This window comes from Pelophylax lessonae (assembly GCF_965119305.1).
Source record: "Pelophylax lessonae genome assembly, chromosome: 5".
NCBI classification, from domain to species: Eukaryota; Metazoa; Chordata; class Amphibia; order Anura; family Ranidae; genus Pelophylax; species Pelophylax lessonae.
In genome coordinates, this window is record NC_138772.1 from 238369483 (window position 1) to 238391699 (window position 22217).

At 43.9% G+C, this 22217-nt stretch overlaps 1 protein-coding gene across 1 annotated transcript in view; it reads right to left on the reverse strand.

The window, feature by feature from the left end:
- ADCY2 (adenylate cyclase 2) overlaps window positions 1-22217 on the reverse strand; it is a gene marked incomplete at both ends in the record, with an annotated part of 1451075 nt that overhangs the window by 1273276 nt on the left and 155582 nt on the right. Inside the window, one exon of the mRNA XM_082258935.1 lies at window positions 5121-5270. Coding sequence (XP_082115061.1) covers window positions 5121-5270 — 150 coding nt within the window. The remainder of the gene's footprint in view (window positions 1-5120; window positions 5271-22217) is intronic.

Below are 22217 nucleotides of genomic sequence, written 5' to 3' on the forward strand. Positions count from 1 at the left end.
AATGTCAGTTAGGGGTCCTCTCTGTCCGCCGCAATGTCGCAGTACCGCAAAAAAAAAAAAATCGCAGATTGCTGCCATTACTAGTAAAAAAATAAAATAAAAAAATAAAAATGACATAAATCTTTCCCGTAGTTAGTAAAAACAATAACTTTTGTGCAAACCAATCAAAATACGCTTATTGCGATTTTTTTTTTACCAAAAATATGTAGCATAAAACAAATTGGCCTAAAATGTTAAAAAATTTAGATTTTTTTGAGAATTTCATATAAAAAAAAATGAAAAATATTGGTATTTTTTAAAAATTGGCGCTATTTTTTTGTTTATAGCGCAAAAAATAATTGCACAGGTTATCAAATACCACCAAAAGAAAGCTCTGTTTGTGGTAAAAAAAAGGACGTCAAATTCGTTTAGGGACAAAGTCGCACAACCGCGCAATTGTCCATTAAAGTCACGCAGTGCCGAATCGCAAAATAGGGCCTGGTCATTGAGCAGACAAATCCTTCTGTTCTTAAGTGGTTAACATATTCCAATGTCAGTTCATCATCTGGACCTGCATCAAGTGCTGTGATAAGCTTTTTATAACTTTATGGTAAACCGCTTAGTAGTAGTGCTGCGACATGAAAATCTTTTATTCTCCTATACCTGTCAGGCGTTCAACCAAGGTGTGCCTTATAAAAAAAAACCTGCAAACCCTGGCATTTCATCAGGTTGATTTGGTATAGCTTTCTAATCAAATACAGCCTTTTATAGAGAGAAAAATATACAGAGTATATTCCCGCGCCAAATGGAGAATCCTAGAGTTTCTGAATAAATAAATAAATAAAAAAATAAATAAATAAATGTGTTGCAGCTGCTATAGTGAAAGTGCGAGTGAAAAAGAACTAAAAGTATTGGACATGGGCCTGAAATATGCCCTTGACCAATTTTTAGATCATTTTAATGTATGTATATGTGGACATACAAAAATTTGTGAGGAAAATTAATATTAAAAAGCATTTTTTAGGGAAACCAGATTTTAAAGTTTTAAATGAAAATGAAAATACTAAATATGTGAAAAGTGGACTCGGGAATAAAAATGTTTTTAACCCCAAATGTGGAAATAACCATTTTGTAGACACTTTTAAATCTTTAGTAGAACAAGATTTAAAATCTATGAAGAAAAAAATGGTACAAATCAAAAGAGAATATCATGTCGGGAATACGAGAATTGGAACAAAGGAAAAATGAAGTAATTCGCCCCGCAGATAAAGGGGGGGGGGGCATTGTGATCCTGAAGAAAGAAGAATACTATGAGGAACTAAACAGGCTGGTACATGATGAAGAAACATATATAAAAAATTTAAAAGTAACCCTTTGAATAAATATAGAAAAAAAAATAAAAAAACACCTCAAAAGAGCACATAAAAAAAGGAATACTTACTAATAAGGAATATCGATATCTTCTTCCAGAAGCCCCTAGACTACCGATTATCTATCCGCTGTAAAAGGTACACAAAAACCTCAATAAACCACCAGGGAGACCCATTATCAGTGGGATAGATTCCCTCTTCTCCCGTATAGGTGAATACTTGGACATATATTTGCAGCCCATGGTAAAGAAATATCCATCCCATCTTAAAGAATATAAGGCAAGAGGATGTCCTATCAGCAATTGAATGGGCACTAGAGGACCAATCTGAGATGTTATAAAATTATATTAAAGATGGCAATGAGAAGTAATTACTTCTGGCACCAAGGAGAGTTTTATCGTCAACACAAAGACAAACACAGTTGCAATGGGAGCTCGATACGCTCCGAGCGTGGCTAACTTATTTTTAAGTAAATGGGAAAATTTTTGAAAATAAACAGGAAGAACTGCTGATGTACCGAAGATTTATAGATGACGTGTTTATTGTATGGAAGGGCTCAGAGGAAACCCTAAGACATGTATCCTGGAAATGAACAACAACGAATACCAAATAAAATTTAATGGTACGTGGCATAAGAGAGAAATAAACTTTCTAGATCTCACCATCTACCAAGGGGAGAAAGGCCTATGCACTAAAACACACTTTAAATCCACAGACAGGAATGGTTACATTCCCACACACAGTGGCCACCACCCTAACTGGATTAAAGGAATACCCAAGGGGCAAATTATGCGTCTGAGAAGAAATTGCAGCAACCAACAAGATTTCGAGCAACAAACTAAATTATGAAAAGATTTCAAGAAAAGGGTTACAAACAAGACACTTTAAATAAAGTAAGAGAAGAAGTGAGAACTATGGATAGAAACTCCCTCCTGAAAGAAAAACCTAAAACGAAGGATAACTCCATGTATTTTATTACACAATATAATGTGAGGTACAAGGAAGTTGAAAATATATAAGGAGACATTGGCACATTTTACTGAGGGATGAAAAACTGAAAGAAGTAATACCAGCTCGTCCTAGGTTTGTATACCGAAAAGGACCAAATCTGAGGGACAAATTAGCAAAAAATGTAGCAGACCCCCCAAAACGACTTACGAAATTCTGGGACCTAAAAGGCTTCTTTACCTGCGGTAAATGTAAAACCACAAAACTGAGAAAACGAAAGACATTAGAATTTCAGTCCAATGTGACTAAAAAACATATAAGATCAAGAAGCTAATTACATGTAAAAGTACACACGTAACCTACCTACTAGCATGCCCATGTGGGTTACAATATGTGAGCCGCACTACCAGAGAAATTAAGGGTACGAATAGGGGAACATATTGCCAACATAAAGAAAGGGTTTAGAAAACAGTGTTTCCAACCATTTTAGACTGGCACATAATAAGGACCCCACACTGTTATCTTTTTGTGGTATAGATAGAATTGAACCTAACTGGAGGTGGAAAAATATGAAAACAGCAGTATTCCAGAATGAGTCCAGTGGATTTTTGAGCTGTCCACCCTACAGCCTAGGGGTATGAATATTGATATGGACATTAATTGTTTATTTCCAACCCCTAATAAGAAAGTAGCATTCAATATTGATTTCAAACATTTATTAATTTTAACATATTAAATAAGAATAAATTAGACAACTAGGTATTAATTTATTGTTTATATTAAATATTTAGAGTACTGTATCTTAAAATTCCTCCGAATAGAAATACCGACAGTGATTATATGTCCATTTATAAATATACATTATGAGCCATTTCAGCCAAATTAAATAATCCTTTAATAATTTTTAAACTATTACATTTTATAAATAAAATAATATGCAATCCTACATTAATAATAATTTTAATCTTATTTAAGCATAATAAAATATTTAATTTTAACATTGCTATTTATTAACATTGATGTAAGTATTTATGAAAATTATTGCCATTATATTGGGGAAATAAGTGGTTATATAATATATTTGGCAAAATTTTATATTTATATGGGTATAATTATCAGGTATAAAATAACTACACATATATGCTGGCAATGTATTGGTACATATAAAGGATGCCATAGTTAATTTTTGTAAAAATACAATTTGATATGTGCAGTTTTGCGGAAGTAATGGCGGCGGTTGTGCCCAATGATGTGATGGGGACACGATCTTATGTCATACTTCCGGCCGTAATAGTATGGGGCGGGCTGAAGAGCGGCAACTCCGGTATTTAAAGGCTCTATGGACGTGTAGCTCCACCTCTGAAGATGTCTAGCCAATGACGCCTGTCAGTGCTCAGACAATACGCCACACACTGCATTAAATTGATCTACATGGTTGTCGTCCCAGAAGGAAGCCTCTTCTAAAGATGATGCACAAGAAAGGCCGCAAAGAGTTTGCGGAAGACAAGCAGACCAAGGACATGGATTACTGGAACCATGTCCTGTGGTCTGATGAGACCAAGATAAATGTATTTGGTTCAGATGGTGTCAAGCGTGTGTAGCGGCAACCAGGTGAGGAGTTCAAAGACAAGTGTGTTTTGCCTACAGTCAAACTTGGAGTGTCATGGTCTGGGGCTGCATGAGTGCTGCCGGCACTAGGGAGCTAGGAGCTACAGTTCATTGAGGGAACCACGAATGCCAACATGTACTGTGACATACTGAAGCAGAGCATGATCCCCTCCATTTGGAGACCGGCCCCAGGGCAGTATTCCAACATGATAACGACCCCAAACACACCTCCAAGACAGCCACTGCCTTGTTAAAGAAGCTAGGGGTAAAGCTGATGGAGTGGCCAAGCATGTCTCCAGACCTAAACCCTATTGAGCATCTGTGGGGCATTCTCAAACGGAAGGTGGAGGAGCGCAAGGTCTCCAACATCCACCAGCTTTGTGATGTAGTCATGGAGGAGTGGAAGAGGACTCCAGTGGCAACCTGTGAAGCTCTGGTGAACTCCATGTACAAGAGGGTTAAGGCAGTGCTGGAAAACAATGGTGGCCACACAAAATATTGACACTTTGGGCCCAATTTGGACATTTTGACTTAGGGGTGTACTCACTTTTTTTGCCAGCGGTTTACATTGCCAGCAAATACAGTAAATGCAGCTCCTCTAATCTATCCTCATAGCAGAGCTACTTAATGCCTCTTATCAGTTTGGTTTCCCTTCTCTGCACTTTCCAGTTCCCGATATCCTTTTTGAGAACTGGTGCCCAAAACTGAACTGCAAATTCCAGAGGAGGTCTTACTTATGATTGTACACCGTCAAAATCATATCTTTCTCTCTGGAGTCCATATCTCTCCAAATACAATAAAGGACTTTGCTCGCTTTGGAAACCACAGCTTGGCATTGCATGCTATTATTAAGCTTATGATCTACCAAACCCCCAGATCCTTCTCCACCATGGATTCCCCCAGTTGTAATCCTCCTGGTATGTATGATGCATGCATATTCTTAGCCCCCCAAGTACATAACTTTACATTTATTAACATTAAACCTCATTTGCCACCTCTTTGCCCAATTAAACAGTGCATTGAGGTCAGCTTGTGCTCTGAGCTTTCTGTTTTTTCCTTTATCCAGTCATCTGAAGGGTGTTCTGGCCTGAATTAATTTATACATTTCCATGTACCTACTCTTATATGCAGCATTTTCATCTTGAATTTCTAAGACTGGTAGTTCTAGTTTGTCAGATTTGCAAATGAAAACTTTCGAATAAAAATACGAATTACCTGTTGACGTTTTTCAAATTCCAGTTTGATGCGAGACTTTATGCAATTGCATGTATCTTGATATGTCTGTTGTAGCGCAAGCTCCATAAGATGTTTGTGGTAGACGCCTGCCAAGTTGCCACAGATAAAAATGACCATGTTTGCCATTATCTAAAAAATAGGAAATGTTATTAACATATACTAAATTCTCACTTAGAAAGTTTGTATTACGTTTTTTTCTCAAATCATAATCTAATTTAACGTACATATTACGTAAAACCTTAGGAAAAAAAAAAAACTCACAAAGGCATTACATTATATCTACCCTTGTGTAATGTTCCGGTACCTTTGGTACCCTAAATTACACTTTCCACAAGTGTATGCGCCCTACCATTTACTTTTGGAAAGGTGCGCATACACCTTTAAGACTGGAGCTGTCATCATTCAGCGCCGGACTAGATGGCTATTTAAGGCGTCGGTTCTCACTCACATGTGTTCGTTCAAACACCCTTACTTGGATGCTAACCTTGCTTGAAGCTTCCATGCTTGCAAGCTTACTTCGCTGACGGAACCTCGCTGCGCTGATCCCTTTATCCCGCTACTGGATCATCCGCCTCTCCTGAACCACCCTTCGGCTGTATCGCTAATAGTGCTAAGTACCCCGCAGGGGAATTCTCTATAAACTTATACTAAGCTTACACTATCTAGCTCTGCATAGTAAATACTGTTTATTACATCTGCATAAACTAGATTGCTAGCTCTTGAGACTACTGCTACTTTTCTGCACTGGGTTGATCTCTTTTGTATGTCCACCTGCTATTCTATCATCTGCTATCATACAACATTGCTAAACCTTCCTGCATCCATCTGCTACTGTCTCACCTTCAAGTGTCTATCACCTATCACCTCCACTCAACCTATCCCTCAACCTTCATCATTGTGTTACCACATACATAAAGTCATTCTAGGAACCAGTTTGCTAATTGTGTGTATTTACTGGCTGAAATAAGACCTTCCACACATGATGAGTCATTGAGGTTGGGAATGGTATCTCAGCATATCTCTTACATGACTACTGACGTGGAACTATTTCTGCAGCTGAAAATCCACACCATATAAGAAACGCAGGAGCGTTACAGATTGAACGAACCTAAAATGGATTCAGCAGAAATAACCACTCAGGTGACACAATTAAAACAGCAAGTATCTGCGTTAATACACGCACTTGCTGAATTAAAAGAAGACAATCAGGCTCTGTCGCAGCAGGTAATTAGACTGACACAACTTACCTCTGCTCAGTCCCCTGAACCCAAGATAAATCCCCCTTTGATATTTACAGGCGATCTCAAAAAATTTCGCGAATTTAAAAACGCATGTGAGTTACTTTTTTTGCTAAAACCTCGTACCTACCTTACTGATCACATTAAGGTTTGTACTATTATTTCTTACCTATCAAGCGATCCTCGAGCCTGGGCAGATTCTCTTTTTGAGAAAAACGACCAGCTTCTCAACTCCTATGCCTTGTTCCTGGCAGAGCTCACTAGCCTATATGATGACCCCAATAGGCAGAGTACTGCTGATCTTCAGTTAAGATCCTTGAAACAAGGAAGGAGGCCTGTAGAAGACTTTGTCGCAGAGTTCAAGAGATGGACCCTTGATTCAGAATGGAATGATGCATCTCTGAAAACCCAATTTAGGCTTGGCCTATCAGAAGCCGTTAAGGACGAGCTCGCCCGAGCGGATCTGCCAAAAACCCTGGATGCATTAATACAACTCAGTATTACCATAGATAGAAGACTACGAGAAAGAAAGGCTGAAAAGATGGGAATGCCATTATCCGTTTCCTCTCAGAGTCTGGCCGTTGACCCCGTTCCTATGGAGATAGGAACCATACGCCCACCGCTATCAACTATGGAAAAAGCCAAAAGACGAAATGAAAATCTCTGCTTGTACTGTGCATCCCCGGATCACAAGATAAACGTCTGTCCCCTAGTCAACAAAAAGAAGGGTGAGTGTTCACATGTCTCCCTAGGAGGATTGACAACTTCATTCACTAACCCCTACATTTCTGTTTTTTTGACATTACAGTGGGACCAGAACAGGATTATTACTAAGGCCATGATTGACACAGGATCTTGTGGAAATTATATGGATATATGTTTTGCTGCTTTAAATAAAATTCCTATTATTTCTAAACTCAAACCTGTCTCAATAAGTCTTATTACAGGTGTTCCGTTATCCTCTGGTCCGATCACCGATCAGACACAAGCACTTCTAGTCACTATTAACGAGTCTCATAGAGAGACTTCTACCTTCGATTTAATACCATCACCCCACTTTCCCATTGTGTTGGGACTTCCCTGGTTGCACACACACCAACCAACCATAGATTGGAAAAAACGGTCCTTGACCTTCCCTTCTTGTTATTGCGAGGAAACGTGTAACCTCCCGTTTTCCGGGAAGATTCTGTCTGTGGTGACAGATGAGATTGCACCACTATGTTATCAGGATCTTTCTGAGGTTTTTCTTGAGAAAAATGCTCAAGCATTACCTCCTCATCGAGACTATGATTGTAGCATTGATCTACTCCCAAATAGCAAATTGCCGTTCGGTCATGTTTATCCTCTTTCACAGGATGAACGTGCCCATCTCAAAACCTATTTGGATGAGAACTTGGAAAAAGGTTTTATTAGACCTTCCACTTCTTCCACAGCAGCAGGACTCTTTTTTGTTCACAATAAAAGATCGCTATCCTCTATCGCTTATCCCTGAGCTCATTGAGCAGGTGCGTGGAGCTACCTATTTTTCAAAATTAGACCTGAAAGGAGCATACAATCTCATTCGAATCCGTGATGGACACGAGTGGAAGACTGCATTCAGAACTAGATACGGATTGTTCGAATATCTTGTGATGCCATTCGGCCTATGCAATGCCCCTGCAGTTTTCCAACGATTTATAAACGATATTTTTAAAGACTTACTAGATGTCTGTGTTGTGGTATATCTGGACGATATACTTATATATTCACGGACCCTGTCTGAACACATAAGACATGTAAGACTTGTATTATCGAGATTGCTTGCACATAATCTTTATGTGAAGCTGAAGAAATGCTTGTTCCATAAAGATGAGGTACTCTTTCTAGGCTACATCATATCCAAAACAGGAATCGAGATGGACATGAGTAAAATATCCTGCATTCAGGATTGGCCTACACCAACTACACGCAAGGCGCTACAGCGATTCCTGGGATTTTCAAATTTCTACAGGAAGTTCATAAAAAACTTTTCTGCTATTGTGAGACCCCTCACACAGCTCACTAGCATAAAAATACCATTTACATAGTTACATAGTTACATTGTTACATAGTAGGTGAGGTTGAATAAAGACAATAGTCCATCCAGTTCAACCTGTGTAGGTGTGTGTGACTGTAATCATCTAACATAGCCCTCAATCTCCTGATCCTTGAGATGTAAGTCTAAGAGTCTTTTGAAAGTCACCATACTACCCGCAGAAACCACCTCTTGTGGTAGACAATTCCACAATCTTGTAGCCCTAACAGTAAAGAACCCCCCACGTTGCCTGAGGTTAAAACGCTTCTCCTCTAATCGCATTGTATGTCCTCGAGTCCTCATGCAATTCCTTCGAATGAACAGCTTTTCTTCTAAGCTGAGATCCCCATTGAGATATTTATAAATTGCTATCATGTCCCCTCTCAGACGTCTTTTCTCCAGGGAAAATAAATCGAGCGATTGCAGCCGCTCTTCATAGGTAAGGTCCTCCAACCCACTAATCAGTTTAGTTGCCCTTCTCTGGACTTTCTCCAGCTCCAACACATCCCTCCTGAGGACTGGCGACCAGAACTGGACAGAATACTCCAGATGCGGTCGGACCAGAGTTTTTTAAAGTGGAAGGATTATAGTCTTATCTCTGGAATACATCCCTTTCTTTATGCATGCTAATATTCTGTTGGCTTTGGAAGCTGCCGCTTGGCATTGCATGCTGTTGCCTAATCTATCATCAACTAAGACTCCCAGATCTTTCTCCATTTTTGATTCCCCCAAGGGTTCCCCTCCTAACGTGTATTGTGTTTTTATGTTTTTGGTCCCCAAGTGCAAAACCTTACACTTCTCCACATTAAACCTCATTTGCCATGTCGTTGCCCACTCCGTAATTTTGTCCAGGTCATTCTGTAGGATATCTGCTTCATGCTGTGCAGTTATTGCCCTGGCCAATTTTGTGTCATCTGCAAAAACTGATAACGAACTACTGATCCCTTCCTCAATGCTGTTTATGAATAAATTGAACAAGGTTGGTCCCAGGACTGAGCCCTGGGGCACCCCGCTTACTACCTCAGACCAGTCTGAGTATGCGCTGTTTATTACTACCCTTTGGACACGGCCTTTTAGCCAATTCCGTATCCAAGAGCAAACCCTGCTGTCGATACCTGCAGACCTTATTTTATAAATTAAGCGCTTGTGGGGAACTGTATCAAACGCCTTAGCGAAATCCAAGTACACCACATCCACTGGTCTCCCCCTATCTAGCTCACAGCTCACTTCCTCGTAGAATGCTAAGAGATTGGTTTGACAAGATCGCCCATTTGTAAACCCGTGCTGGTTACTACTGATGATGTTGTTGTCTTTAGCATACTCTACGATATAGTCCCTTATCATCCCCTCCAAAAGTTTACATATTATTGGTGTCAGACTGACAGGCCTATAATTTCCCGGGATATGTCTCTGGCCCTTTTTGAATATCGGAATCACGTTAGCCTTCCTCCAATCCCCTGGTACATCTCCTGTCCTAATACTGTCAGCAAAGATCAGGAACAGTGGTCTAGATATAACCATACTGAGTTCCTTGAGCACTCTCGGATGTACGCCATCCGGGCCTGGTGATTTGTTTGTGTTAAGTTTATCCAGTCTTTCCCTGATTTCCCCCCTCTGTTAGCCATAGTGGCAAGTCCTGTGTATTACTACTAACCATACAGTCATGGTCAGTGTACCCTTCCTTTTCCTGCGTAAAGACTGACGAGAAAAAAGAATTCAGCACGGTTGCTTTTTCAGTGTCCTCTGTAACCATCCTCCCATCATCGCTAATTATGTGTGCAATATGCTCTGCCCTAGTTTTTTTGCTGTTGATATATTTAAAGAATTTCTTTGGGTTTTTTTTACTATCCTCCGCTATTTGTCTCTCAAAGTTGATTTTAGCCATCTTGATTTCGTGTTTACACTTCTTATTTTCCTCCTTGTATTGCTGGAAGGCCGATACGGTGCCCTCTGATTTATATTTCTTGAAGGCCAATTTTTTTCCCCTAATAAGTTTTTTAACGCTACGGTTTAGCCAGCCAGGTTTGGCTTTGTCTCTTCTAAATTTATTCCCCATAGGAATGCACTGCAAGATGCCTTTGCTTAATATTGTTCTAAAGCATTGCCATTTTTCCTCTGTGGTCAGTGATCCCAGGGTTTGGTCCCAGTTTACCCTTTCCATCAATGAGTACAATTTTGGAAAGTCTGCCCTTCTGAAGTTTAGGGTTCTTATGTTCCCCACTTGCCTTTTTATATTGTTATTTATACTAAATGTGATCATCCTGTGATCGCTAGAGCCCAGGTTGTCCTGGACTCCTACCTCCGAGATTATGTCTGGGTCATTAGTGATCAATAGATCCAGGATAGCATTCTCTCTAGTAGGGGAATCCACCAACTGCGACATGTAGTTATCCTGTAAGGTTTCCGTGAATAGCCGGGCCTTATGTGAGTGTGCAGTCCCCTCTTCCCAGTCAATGTCGGGATAATTGAAGTCCCCCAATATGATGACTGATCCTAGTATTGCCGCTTTACCTATTAGTGCTAAAAATTCCAGCTCTACCTCCTCCCCTTGGTTAGGTGGCCTATAGCAAACCCCCACAACTACTTTTCCCTTATCTTCTTCCCTATCGAGTTCAACCCACACAGATTCTAAATCCATGCTCATCCCATCCGTAATGTCACTCCTTTCTAGCACCTTTATATTGTTCTTGACATAGAGACATACCCCTCCCCCTCTTTTACCAACCCTGTCCTTCCGGTACACCGAATACCCTTGGATATTGGCCAGCCAGTCATGTGAGGGGTCGAACCAAGTCTCCGTTATTCCCACAAGGTCTATGTCCTCCTCATGTACTAACATGTCCAACTCATCCATCTTATTAGCTAGGCTCCTGGCATTAGCATATACCCCTCTTAGTTTTACGGAAGTTAAACGTGATTGGCGGTTTTGTTTATTTCTGTTTGGTCTGCTGTTCTCCCGCACAGACCCGCCAATTGATGTTGTTGACCTACTGTCGCTATTGACCCTACAACTGCCTTCAGTCCTCTGCTCCCTCCTGACTGATTCTATTTCTGAGCCCTCCCCCCCGTCTCCTAGTTTAAAAGCCCCTCCAACTCGGTGGCCATCTTTCTCCCCAAAAGAGCTGTACCGTCCCCATTAAGGTGCAGCCCATCCTTACTAAAGAGCCGGTAGCCGACTGAGAAGTCAGCCCAGTTCTCCAGGAACCCAAACCCCTCCTTCCTACACCAATTCCTCAGCCACTTGTTAACTTCCCTAATCTCCTTCTGCCTCTCCTGTGTGGCTCGAGGTACAGGCAGTATTTCAGAGAAAATGGTTTAAATGGTCAGAAGAAGCAAATAAGGCTTTCCACTTGTTAAAGACAAGGTTTACTTCCGCTCCCATATTACGCCATCCAGACCCATCCCTCCAATACATTCTGGAGGTAGATGCGTCAAACATGGCAGTAGGAGCAATACTCTCCCAACGACCTATCCACACTTCACCACTTCATCCAGTCGCTTTTTTTTCTAAATCCCTGAGCAGTCCCGAGATAAATTACCCCGTGGGTGAAAAGGAACTGCTTGCTATAAAATTGGCTCTGGAGAATTGGCGACATTTACTCGAAGGCACCCAACTACCAATAATTATATACACGGACCATAAAAACCTCCAATATCTTCAGACTAGCAAAACTCTCTCGCATCGACAGGTACGATGGTCACTATTCTTTCTAAGGTTTAACTTCCTAGTGACCTACACACCTGCAGATAAGAACAAAAAGGCGGATGCACTATCACGACTAACTGAAGAAAACTACTTTGAAATCCCTTCCGTTCCTATAATACCTCACAAACGCATTATTGGAGTTGTCCGTTCCTTAAAGGAAGAGGTTCTGCATGGTATAAGTTTGGATTCACCCCCACCACAACTAAATACTGATGCAGAAGGCTTCCTCTACTACAACGACAAACTTTACATACCACCTACCCTACGCACCAAGATCTTAGAATTATCGCATGATGTGCCTATGGCAGGACATATGGGTATGACAAAGACTTTCAATTTGATTTCTCGACAATTCTGGTGGCCTGACATGAAAACATCTATACAAAAATTCGTCTTTTCATGCAATGTCTGTGCCAGGTCCAAAATTGACACTACGAGACCATCCGGTCTACTATGCAGTCTACCAATACCCCAAACTCCATGGGAGGTTTTGTCATTGGACTTCATCGTAGAATTGCCTCCTTCCAAAGGATTTAATACCATCTTGGTGTCAGTGGACCATCTGACAAAGATGGCACATTTCATTGCTATTCGCAGACTATCTTCGTCCAAACAAACGGCAGAACTCCTGATGAAACATGTCTTCAGATTACATGGTATCCCAAAAACTCTTCTGTCTGACCGTGGATCCCAATTTATTTCTAAATTCTGGCAAGAACTATGTCACATACTACGGATTGAGCGGAAGCTCACTTCTCCTTACCATCCGCAGACCAACGGACAGACTGAAAGAGTCAACCAATGCATCGAGCAGTATTTACGTTGTTACACTTCTTACCAACAAGATGATTGGTTGGATCTTCTCCCCCTGGCAGAATTTGCCTACAACAACGCAACTCACAGTACAACCAAGCAGAGTCCGTTCTACTTGAACTATGGGTTCCATCCCTCTATTCTCCCTCCACGCATCCTTCCTTCAAATAACCCAGTAGCCTCAGACTATCTTACCCAAATAAAGGATTCTCTGGGTTTACTAAATACTACCATTGCACACGCTCACAGTCAACAAAAGAAGTACTATGATCTTCGTAGAAGACCTTCTCCACAGTATACTATCGGGGACCTTGTTTGGCTCTCAACAAAAAACTTGAGACTGAAGATCCCTAGCAAAAAGCTTGGACCTCTGTTCTTGGGACCTTTCCCAATCAAGAAACTTATTGGAAAAGCTGCAGTGCAGCTTACATTGCCAATGGACCTAAAAATCCATCCCATTTTCCATGTGTCGCTACTAAAACCCCATGTTCCGGACCAAGGAATAAGGCCTAATATTCCACCTCCCCCTCCTGTACAAGTTGAAGGTGGAGAAGAATACGAGATAAAAGAGATTCTGGATTCTCGTATCTACAGAAGAAGATTTCAGTACTTGGTTAGATGGAAGAACTATGGGCCCCAAGACGACACCTGGCTAAACACCTCTGACATACATGCCCCTAGATTAATCCGCAATTTTCATGCGAGATACCCAGACAAACCAGCTCCAGAGGCCTTCAGGAGCAGGCCTTAAAGGGGGGGTATTGTAATGTTCCGGTACCTTTGGTACCCTAAATTACACTTTCCACAAGTGTATGCGCCCTACCATTTACTTTTGGAAAGGTGCGCATACACCTTTAAGACTGGAGCTGTCATCACTCAGCGCCGGACTAGATGGCTATTTAAGGCGTCGGTTCTCACTCACATGTGTTCGTTCAAACACCCTTACTTGGATGCTAACCTTGCTTGAAGCTTCCATGCTTGCAAGCTTACTTCGCTGACGGAACCTCGCTGCGCTGATCCCTTTATCCCGCTACTGGATCATCCGCCTCTCCTGAACCACCCTTCGGCTGTATCGCTAATAGTGCTAAGTACCCCGCAGGGGAATTCTCTATAAACTTATACTAAGCTTACACTATCTAGCTCTGCATAGTAAAGACTGTTTATTACATCTGCATAAACTAGATTGCTAGCTCTTGAGACTACTGCTACTTTTCTGCACTGGGTTGATCTCTTTTGTATGTCCACCTGCTATTCTATCATCTGCTATCATACAACATTGCTAAACCTTCCTGCATCCATCTGCTACTGTCTCACCTTCAAGTGTCTATCACCTATCACCTCCACTCAACCTATCCCTCAACCTTCATCATTGTGTTACCACATACATAAAGTCATTCTAGGAACCAGCTTGCTAATTGTGTGTATTTACTGGCTGAAATAAGACCTTCCACACATGATGAGTCATTGAGGTTGGGAATGGTATCTCAGCATATCTCTTACATGACTACTGACGTGGAACTATTTCTGCAGCTGAAAATCCACACCATATAAGAAACGCAGGAGCGTTACACCTTGTCATTAAAGTGTACTAATGAAACATTAACTAAACCATAATCAAATTTATATAGATCAATGAAGTCTTTAACAATTGATGTTAAATGTACTGTGTTTATTTCTTCTTTCCACTGCTCACATGATTTCCAAAAAATGGCATGTAAAATTATTTGTGAAAAGAGATATTTGTTTTATCTTCTAACAATATCCTATCAGCAGTGGTGGAACTACCAGGGGCGCAGCAGTCGCACTTGCGAATGGGCTCCGGAGTTCTGCCACTAATGGGGGGCCCGCTTGCCCCCCCATATCCCACTGTGAGGGGGCAGTTCTGGCCGTGCTGCTGTTTGGGGCTCGCCCTCCCGCCCGCCACTGAGGGGAGGCTGAGCTAAGCAGCACCATATCATTGCATCCTGGACCACCCTGCCTATCCTCTCCAAAGAGAGGGATAAGCCGATCTATGTAAAGAGGCGGACACTGACAACATGTGTGAAAGGGGGAGGAGCTCTTCCCTCTGCAAGGAGGCCCCGTGACACATCCCTGGAGGTGTGTGAAAACTGAGGTGGAATCGACCTGATGACCAAGCAAGTGAAAAACTTCTAAATGTCAGTACAACTGATCCCACCACCTCTGCCTCTTACTGATTCCCCCCCCCCACCACCACCACACCACAGAACTAATACCCATCACCTCTACAACAGAGGTGATGGGGGATAGAGATGAGACCTGTGGTGGTGGTGGTGGGGAGGATGACACCGCCACTAATCCATCCCCCCTCACTGCCACTGGTGTCACCCTCCCTTACCACCACTGCCACTAATCCCACCCTCCCTCACTGCCACTGGTGCTACCCCCCTCACCACCACCACCACTTCCACTAATCCCACCCTCCCTCACTGCCACTGGTGCCACCCCCCCTCACCACCACCAATGCCACTATTCCACCCTCCTCACTGCTACTGGTGCCACCCCTTCACCACCACCACTGTCACTAATCTCACCCCCCCTCACTGCTGCTGGTACCACCCCCCTCACCACTGCCACTAATCCCGTCCCCCTCACTGCCACTGGTGTCACCCCCCTCACCACCACCACTGCTGCCACTAATCACCCCCCTCACCACCACCACCAATGCCACTAATCACACTCCCTTCACCACCGCTGCCACTAATCACACTCCCTTCACCACCACCACTACTACCACTAATCCCACTCTCTTCGCCACCACCGCCACTGATCCCACTCCCTTCACCACCACCGCTGCCACTGAGCCCACTCCCTTCACCACCACCGCTACCACTGATCCCACCCCCTTCACCACCACCGCTACCACTGATCCCACCCCCTTCACCACCACCGCTACCACTGATCCCACCCCCCTTACCACCACCACTGCCACTGATTTCACTCCCTTCATCGCAACCACTGCCACTGATCCCACTCATCCCACTCCCTTCACCACCACCACTGCTGCCACTGATCCCACCCCTCCTCACCACTACCTTTGCCACTGATCACCCCCCTCACCACCACCACTGTGTCACGAACCTGGTTGGAGGCTGAGGTGACGAGAGGGCTCCCCTTGCAGCTGAGTACAGAGCACCCCTGGAGATGGTGACAGAGGGTGCTGTGCACGGGTTGCCTGCAGGTGCAGGTGCAGTAGGAAAGACAGTCACTTTGATTACTGGAAGTGCAGGCAGGTTAGTGCAAATCAAGGTCAGAAGCCAGGCCGAGGGTCAAACACAGGTATTCAATCAGGAGCAGGCAGGGAGAAGTTCGTAAGGCAAGCCGGGTTCAGAGCAGGAGAAAGCCAGAGCGGGTCAAGGATAGCCGGGTCAGTAACGGGTAATCAATCAAGCAGGCGTTTCAAGGCACAAGAAAATCAGGTACTAGCGGAAGATAATCCAGCAATGAATGGCAGCCAGTGTTGAGTTTATATAGGAAGTGGGTGTTGATAATTGGCACTAATTAGGACGTCCCACATGGCCATTTTGGAAATTAGCATATATGTCATTTCCTGACAGTCCTGCGCGGCCATTTTGGAAATTGGCATATCTGCCATTGCCTGACAGTCCCGCGCGGCCATTTTGGAATTTGGCATCTTTGCCATTCTTTATCAAGTTCTTCCCTGACACACTGTCACTGATCCCACCCTCTTCACCACCACTGCTGCCACTGATCCCATCCCTTCACCACCACCACCACTGCTACTTATCCCATCCCACCACAGCTGCCACTGACCCCCCCCCCTCACCACCACCACTGCCACTGACCCAACCCTCTTCACCACCACTGCTGCCACTGATCCCATCCCTTCACCACCACCACTGCTACTCATCCCATTCCACCACTGCTGCCACTGATCCCACCTCTTTTCCCCACCACCGCTGCCATTCACCCCACCCCCTTCATCACCACCACTGCTACTCATCTCATCTCACCTCAGCTGCCACTGATCCTACCCCCCCCCCTCACAACCACTGCCACTCGCTACCCCCCTCACCACAACCACCGCTGCCACCGATCACCCCCCTCACCACCACCACTGATCCCACCCCCTTCACCACTACTGTTGCCACTCATCCCATCCCCCCACCACCCGTACTGCCACTCATCCCATCCAACCACCACCGCTGCCACTCATCCCATCCCACCAGCGCTGCCACTCATCCCATTCCACCACCGTTTCTACTCATCCCATCCCACGATCGTTTCCACTCATCCCATCCCACCACCTCTTCCACTCATCCCATCCCAGGTGTACACCCCTGTACACCTGGATAGGAGGGGCAGCGGGACGGCATAAAGAAAATGCAATCCCCTCTCTGCTGCAGGAGTTCCTCTATACGCCGCCCAGTTCATGGATTCTTGTACTGGGGCCCTGAAGGTTCTAGTTACACCTCTGCCTATCAGCATTGGTGACTGATTTTCTTTCTGCTGTCAGACAGATTGCCAAAATTAGGTAATGTTTTGCAGGAGTAAATGGGTTTTGAAAATGCAAACACAAACCCTAGTCTGCGTAGAAACACAGTTTAAACTGCATCCAATTCGCATGACATGTGAACCAACCCCATGTGAACCAACCCGGCTTTCTATGGAGACAGTTCACATACAGTGCCTTGCGAAAGTATTCGGCCCCCTTGAACTTTGCGACCTTTTGCCACATTTCAGGCTTCAAACATAAAGGTATAAAACAATTTTTTTTGTGAAGAATCAACAACAAGTGGGACACAATCATAAAGTGGAACGAAATTTATTGGATATTTCAAACTTTTTTAACAAATAAAAATAAGAAAAATTATTCAGCCCCCTTAAGTTAACACTTTGTAGCGCCACCTTTTGCTGCAATTACAGCTGTAAGTCGCTTGGGGTATGTCTCTATCAGTTTTGCACATCGAGAGACTGAAATTTTTGCCCATTCCTCCTTGCAAAACAGCTTGAGCTCAGTGAGGTTGGATGGAGAGTGTTTGTGAACAGCAGTTTTCAGTTCTTTCCACAGATTCTCGATTGGATTCAGGTCTGGGCTTTGACTTGGCCATTCTAACACCTGGATATGTTTATTTGTGAACCATTACATTGTAGATTTTGCTTTATGTTTTGGATCATTGTCTTGTTGGAAGACAAATCTCTGTCCCAGTCTCAGGTCTTTTGCAGACTCCATCAGGTTTTCTTCCAGAATGGTCCTGTATTTGGCTCTATCCATCTTCCCATCAATTTTAACCATCTTCCCTGTCTCTGCTGAAGAAAAGCAGGTCCAAACCATGATGCTGCCACCACCATGTTTGACAGTGGAGATTGTGTGTTCAGGGTGATTAGCTGTGTTGCTTTTACGCCAAACAACGTTTTGCATTGTTGCCAAAAAGTTCGATTTTGGTTTCATCTGACCAGAGCGCCTTCTTCCACATGTTTGGTGCGTCTCCCAGGTGGCTTGTGGCAAACTTTAAATGACACTTTTTATGGATATCTTTAAGAAATGGCTTTCTTCTTGCCACTCTTCCATAAAGGCCAGATTTGTGCAGTATACGACTGATTGTTGTCCTATGGACAGAGTCTCCCACCTCAGCTGTAGATCTCTGCAGTTCATCCAGAGTGATCATGGGCCTCTTGGCTGCATCTCTGATCAGTCTTCTCCTTGTATGAGCTGAAAGTTTAGAGGGACAGCCAGGTCTTCGTAGATTTGCAGTGGTCTGATACTCCTTCCATTTCAATATTATCGCTTGCACAGTGCTCCTTGGGATGTTTAAAGCTTGGGAAATCTTTTTGTATCCAAATCCGGCTTTAAACTTCTCCACAACAGTATCTCGGACCTGCCAGGTGTGTTCCTTCATCATGCTCTCTGCGCTTTAAACGGACCTCTGAGACTATCACAGTGCAGGTGCATTTATACGGAGACTTGATTACACACAGGTGGATTCTATTTATCATCATTAGTCATTTAGGTCAACATTGGATCAGTCAGAGATCCTCACTGAACTTCTGGAGAGAGTTTGCTGCACTGAAAGTAAAGGGGCTGAATAATTTTGCACGCCCAATTTTTCAGTTTTTTTATTTGTTAACAAAGTTTGAAATATCCAATAAATTTCATTCCACTTCATGATTGTGTCCCACTTGTTGTTGATTCTTCACAAAAAATTACAGTTTTATATCTTTATGTTTGAAGCCTGAAATGTGGCAAAAGGTCGCAAAGTACAAGGGGGCCGAATACTTTCGCAAGGCACTGTATCTGTGGTGCAGCAGCAGTGCGATTTTAGTGAAAATTTGAAAAGAGTCCTGTGCATTTTCTTAGCCTTGCAGTGTGATTCAGATGTGAATTCCAGGCTAATTGCCTTCTATGGGAACACATCTGAATGCACAAGTCCTCGGTTTTGAAGATGAATTGCTCTAAAAAACAGCATGGGGGTCCCCCCAATCCTTACCAGGCCCTTTGGATCATGAGGGTCTGTGGGCAGGGGGCTTATTGGAATGTACCCCCCATGTTAGTGACTATGGGGTACCCCTGCTGATACTGTTGACCACCCCCTCCTTCTCAAAAAACGTAGTTTGCTCGGTCTCCGTGACTGTGCTCTCCATTGGTTCGAATCTCACCTATCTCACCGCACCTTCAGTGTCACTTACAATTCCACTTACTCCCCTGCAACTCCTCTTACCATTGGGGTCCCCCAAGGTTCTGTCCTTGGACCGCTACTTTTCTCAATCTATACCTCCTCCCTGGGTCAGCTAATAGCCTCCCATGGTTTCCACTACCATTACTATGCTGATGACTCCCAAATATACCTCTCTACCCCTCAGCTCACCCCATCAGTCTCCTCCCGCATCACTGATCTACTAACAGACATATTAGCCTGGATGTCACACCACTTCCTCAAACTGAATCTATCTAAAACCGAGCTCATAATATTTCCTCCTCCACATGCCCGTTCCCCTGAATTCTCTGTCAAGATCAATGAAACAACTATCAGTCCGTCCACACATGCCAGGGTGCTAGGGGTAACCCTGGACTCTGAGAAAAAGGGTTTGTTGTATGGGCGCTTCCGTGGAATACAGCAGGCTTTAGGTGAGACACTGCACTTCGGCAGCACTGGAGAGGAGAAGCTGCTCTGAAAGTGATAAAGATAAAAAGACAAGGCGCCTCTAAGTGCAGTAGGCTCTGAGTATTTATTAGGTTAAAAGTATAAAAGAAATAGTCAAGGGGATGTAGAGAGGGAAGGGACCCTCCCTGGAAGGTTGCAAGAGAAGGGCTCACTGGGATATTAGTGCAAAAAAGTAAACCTTTATTAATGAAAAAATGGTGCAGTACAATGAAAAAATACATAAATATTCACATAATTCAAGTAAAAACTACCTAGTTACGAAGATGACCCAGGGAGTAAAGGGCCGACCCCTGGGGTCAGTGTAGGTTGTGCACTAAATGTGGAGGCACAACCCAAGCCTAGCACTGGGGCAACTACTGGGGTTCTGTCTCATGGAGCTTAATGGGAAGAAAGTTAACGGTCGACGCCAGCATCTGACGGGCACTACGGGAAGTCAATCTGCCTCCTAGAGGACTAGTACGGCACAGTCATGTGGGACGCCAGAGCAAGCGGCACCGCGGGAGTCGCGGCACCACGCACTCAGAGACAGTGCGCCGCCGAAGAGAGGACACAGGCTGGACATCGAGAGGTCTGAGCACCGGCCAAGAAGCGGACTTCACCCCATGGGAAGAGAAGGTACAGACTGCCTGCCGTGAGTACCATTGGATCAGAGGTACGGGACTTCACCTTCCCACACCGGGACAGTCAGGGAGGTAAGGCTAGTGGTACGATCCCATTTGTCACACCCCGTGTTGGATATACTCATGATTTCTCCCCCTTCCCCGGATGGATTACCGTCATTTAGCCTTTTGCCTCTGACTATGTGGGTTAGGATCCTGATCAGTATCAACCTCACGAAGTAGGACAGGCGTATCCTGCATCCCTTTATGGTGAGGAACAATTTCTCCAGGTACCTGACCGGTCTGCTCCCTCCGTGCACCATCTGTTGCCCCCCGGAATCCCTTCCACGTCTCTTCGTCCCCACACACTGTGGATCTTCAGTTCACCTACCACTGTGCCCCATACTTGCTTTGTGGTCCCTAAACCATCCCCATTATTCTGCGGGACTGTTTTTTCCACACCACTGAGGTGACGATTGGTCTTTGAACTACTACAGGGTACCAGCTGCTACTTTTTTGTCGGGTGGCCACCCCTCACACTGTATGCATATATGTGACATTCTGACAAATACCTTGAGCAATCTTGCTGCATTCAGTGTGTTTAATATCACCCAGACACCGCCAGTCCTCATACACCCAGAGCTGGCCATGTCCTCTGTCTTGTATCTAGACTGAGAGTTATGCAGACTCATGCTATTCACATTTGATTACATTGCAGACTAGAAGACATACCAGCACACAGGGTTGATAGTAGTGACTCAAGTGATCTTTTCACATGTCACTTTCTTCCCATTAAGCTCCATGAGACAGAACCCCAGTAGTTGCCCCAGTGCTAGGCTTGCTTTTGCCTCCACATTTAGTGCACAACCTACACTGACCCCAGGGGTCGGCCCTTTACTACCTGGGTCATCTTCGTAACTAGGTAGTTTTTACTTGAATTATGTGAATATTTATGTATTTTTTCATTGTACTGCACCATTTTTTCATTAATAAAGGTTTACTTTTTTTGCACTAATATCCCAGTGAGCCCTTCTTTTGCAACCTTCCAGGGAGGGTCCCTTCCCTCTCTACATCCCCTTGACTATTGATTACGTGCTTGGTTGCGTAGGGTTCCCGGTCATATTGATCGTCTGGGCATGCTTTACATGGGTCTGTTCTGACCCACCCTGGGTCTCTGGATCCCACCCTCAGCACAGCCTTTTATTTTATGTCCTAAAAGTATAAAAGCACTCACATTTGGTAAATATGACATGGGCATAGCAAAGATCTGTCTGGAGTCTTCCTATCCGCTGTGCTGAGTGGTTGCAATGAGGATATCCGGTGATCCGCTTCCTGTAGATGTGTCCTTTCGTCTGTGTCTCAGCCTGGTCGGCATGAGATTTCCTGAAGGCAGGGTGTGGACGCAGCGGCTGGTGTCCAATAGAGCGGGTGGTGGGTGGTTACATGTTTCGGAGCTCAGCTCCTTCGTCAGACCTCCACCCACTGGAGGTAAAAGGACATTTATATAGGTAACTGAAATCGTTAT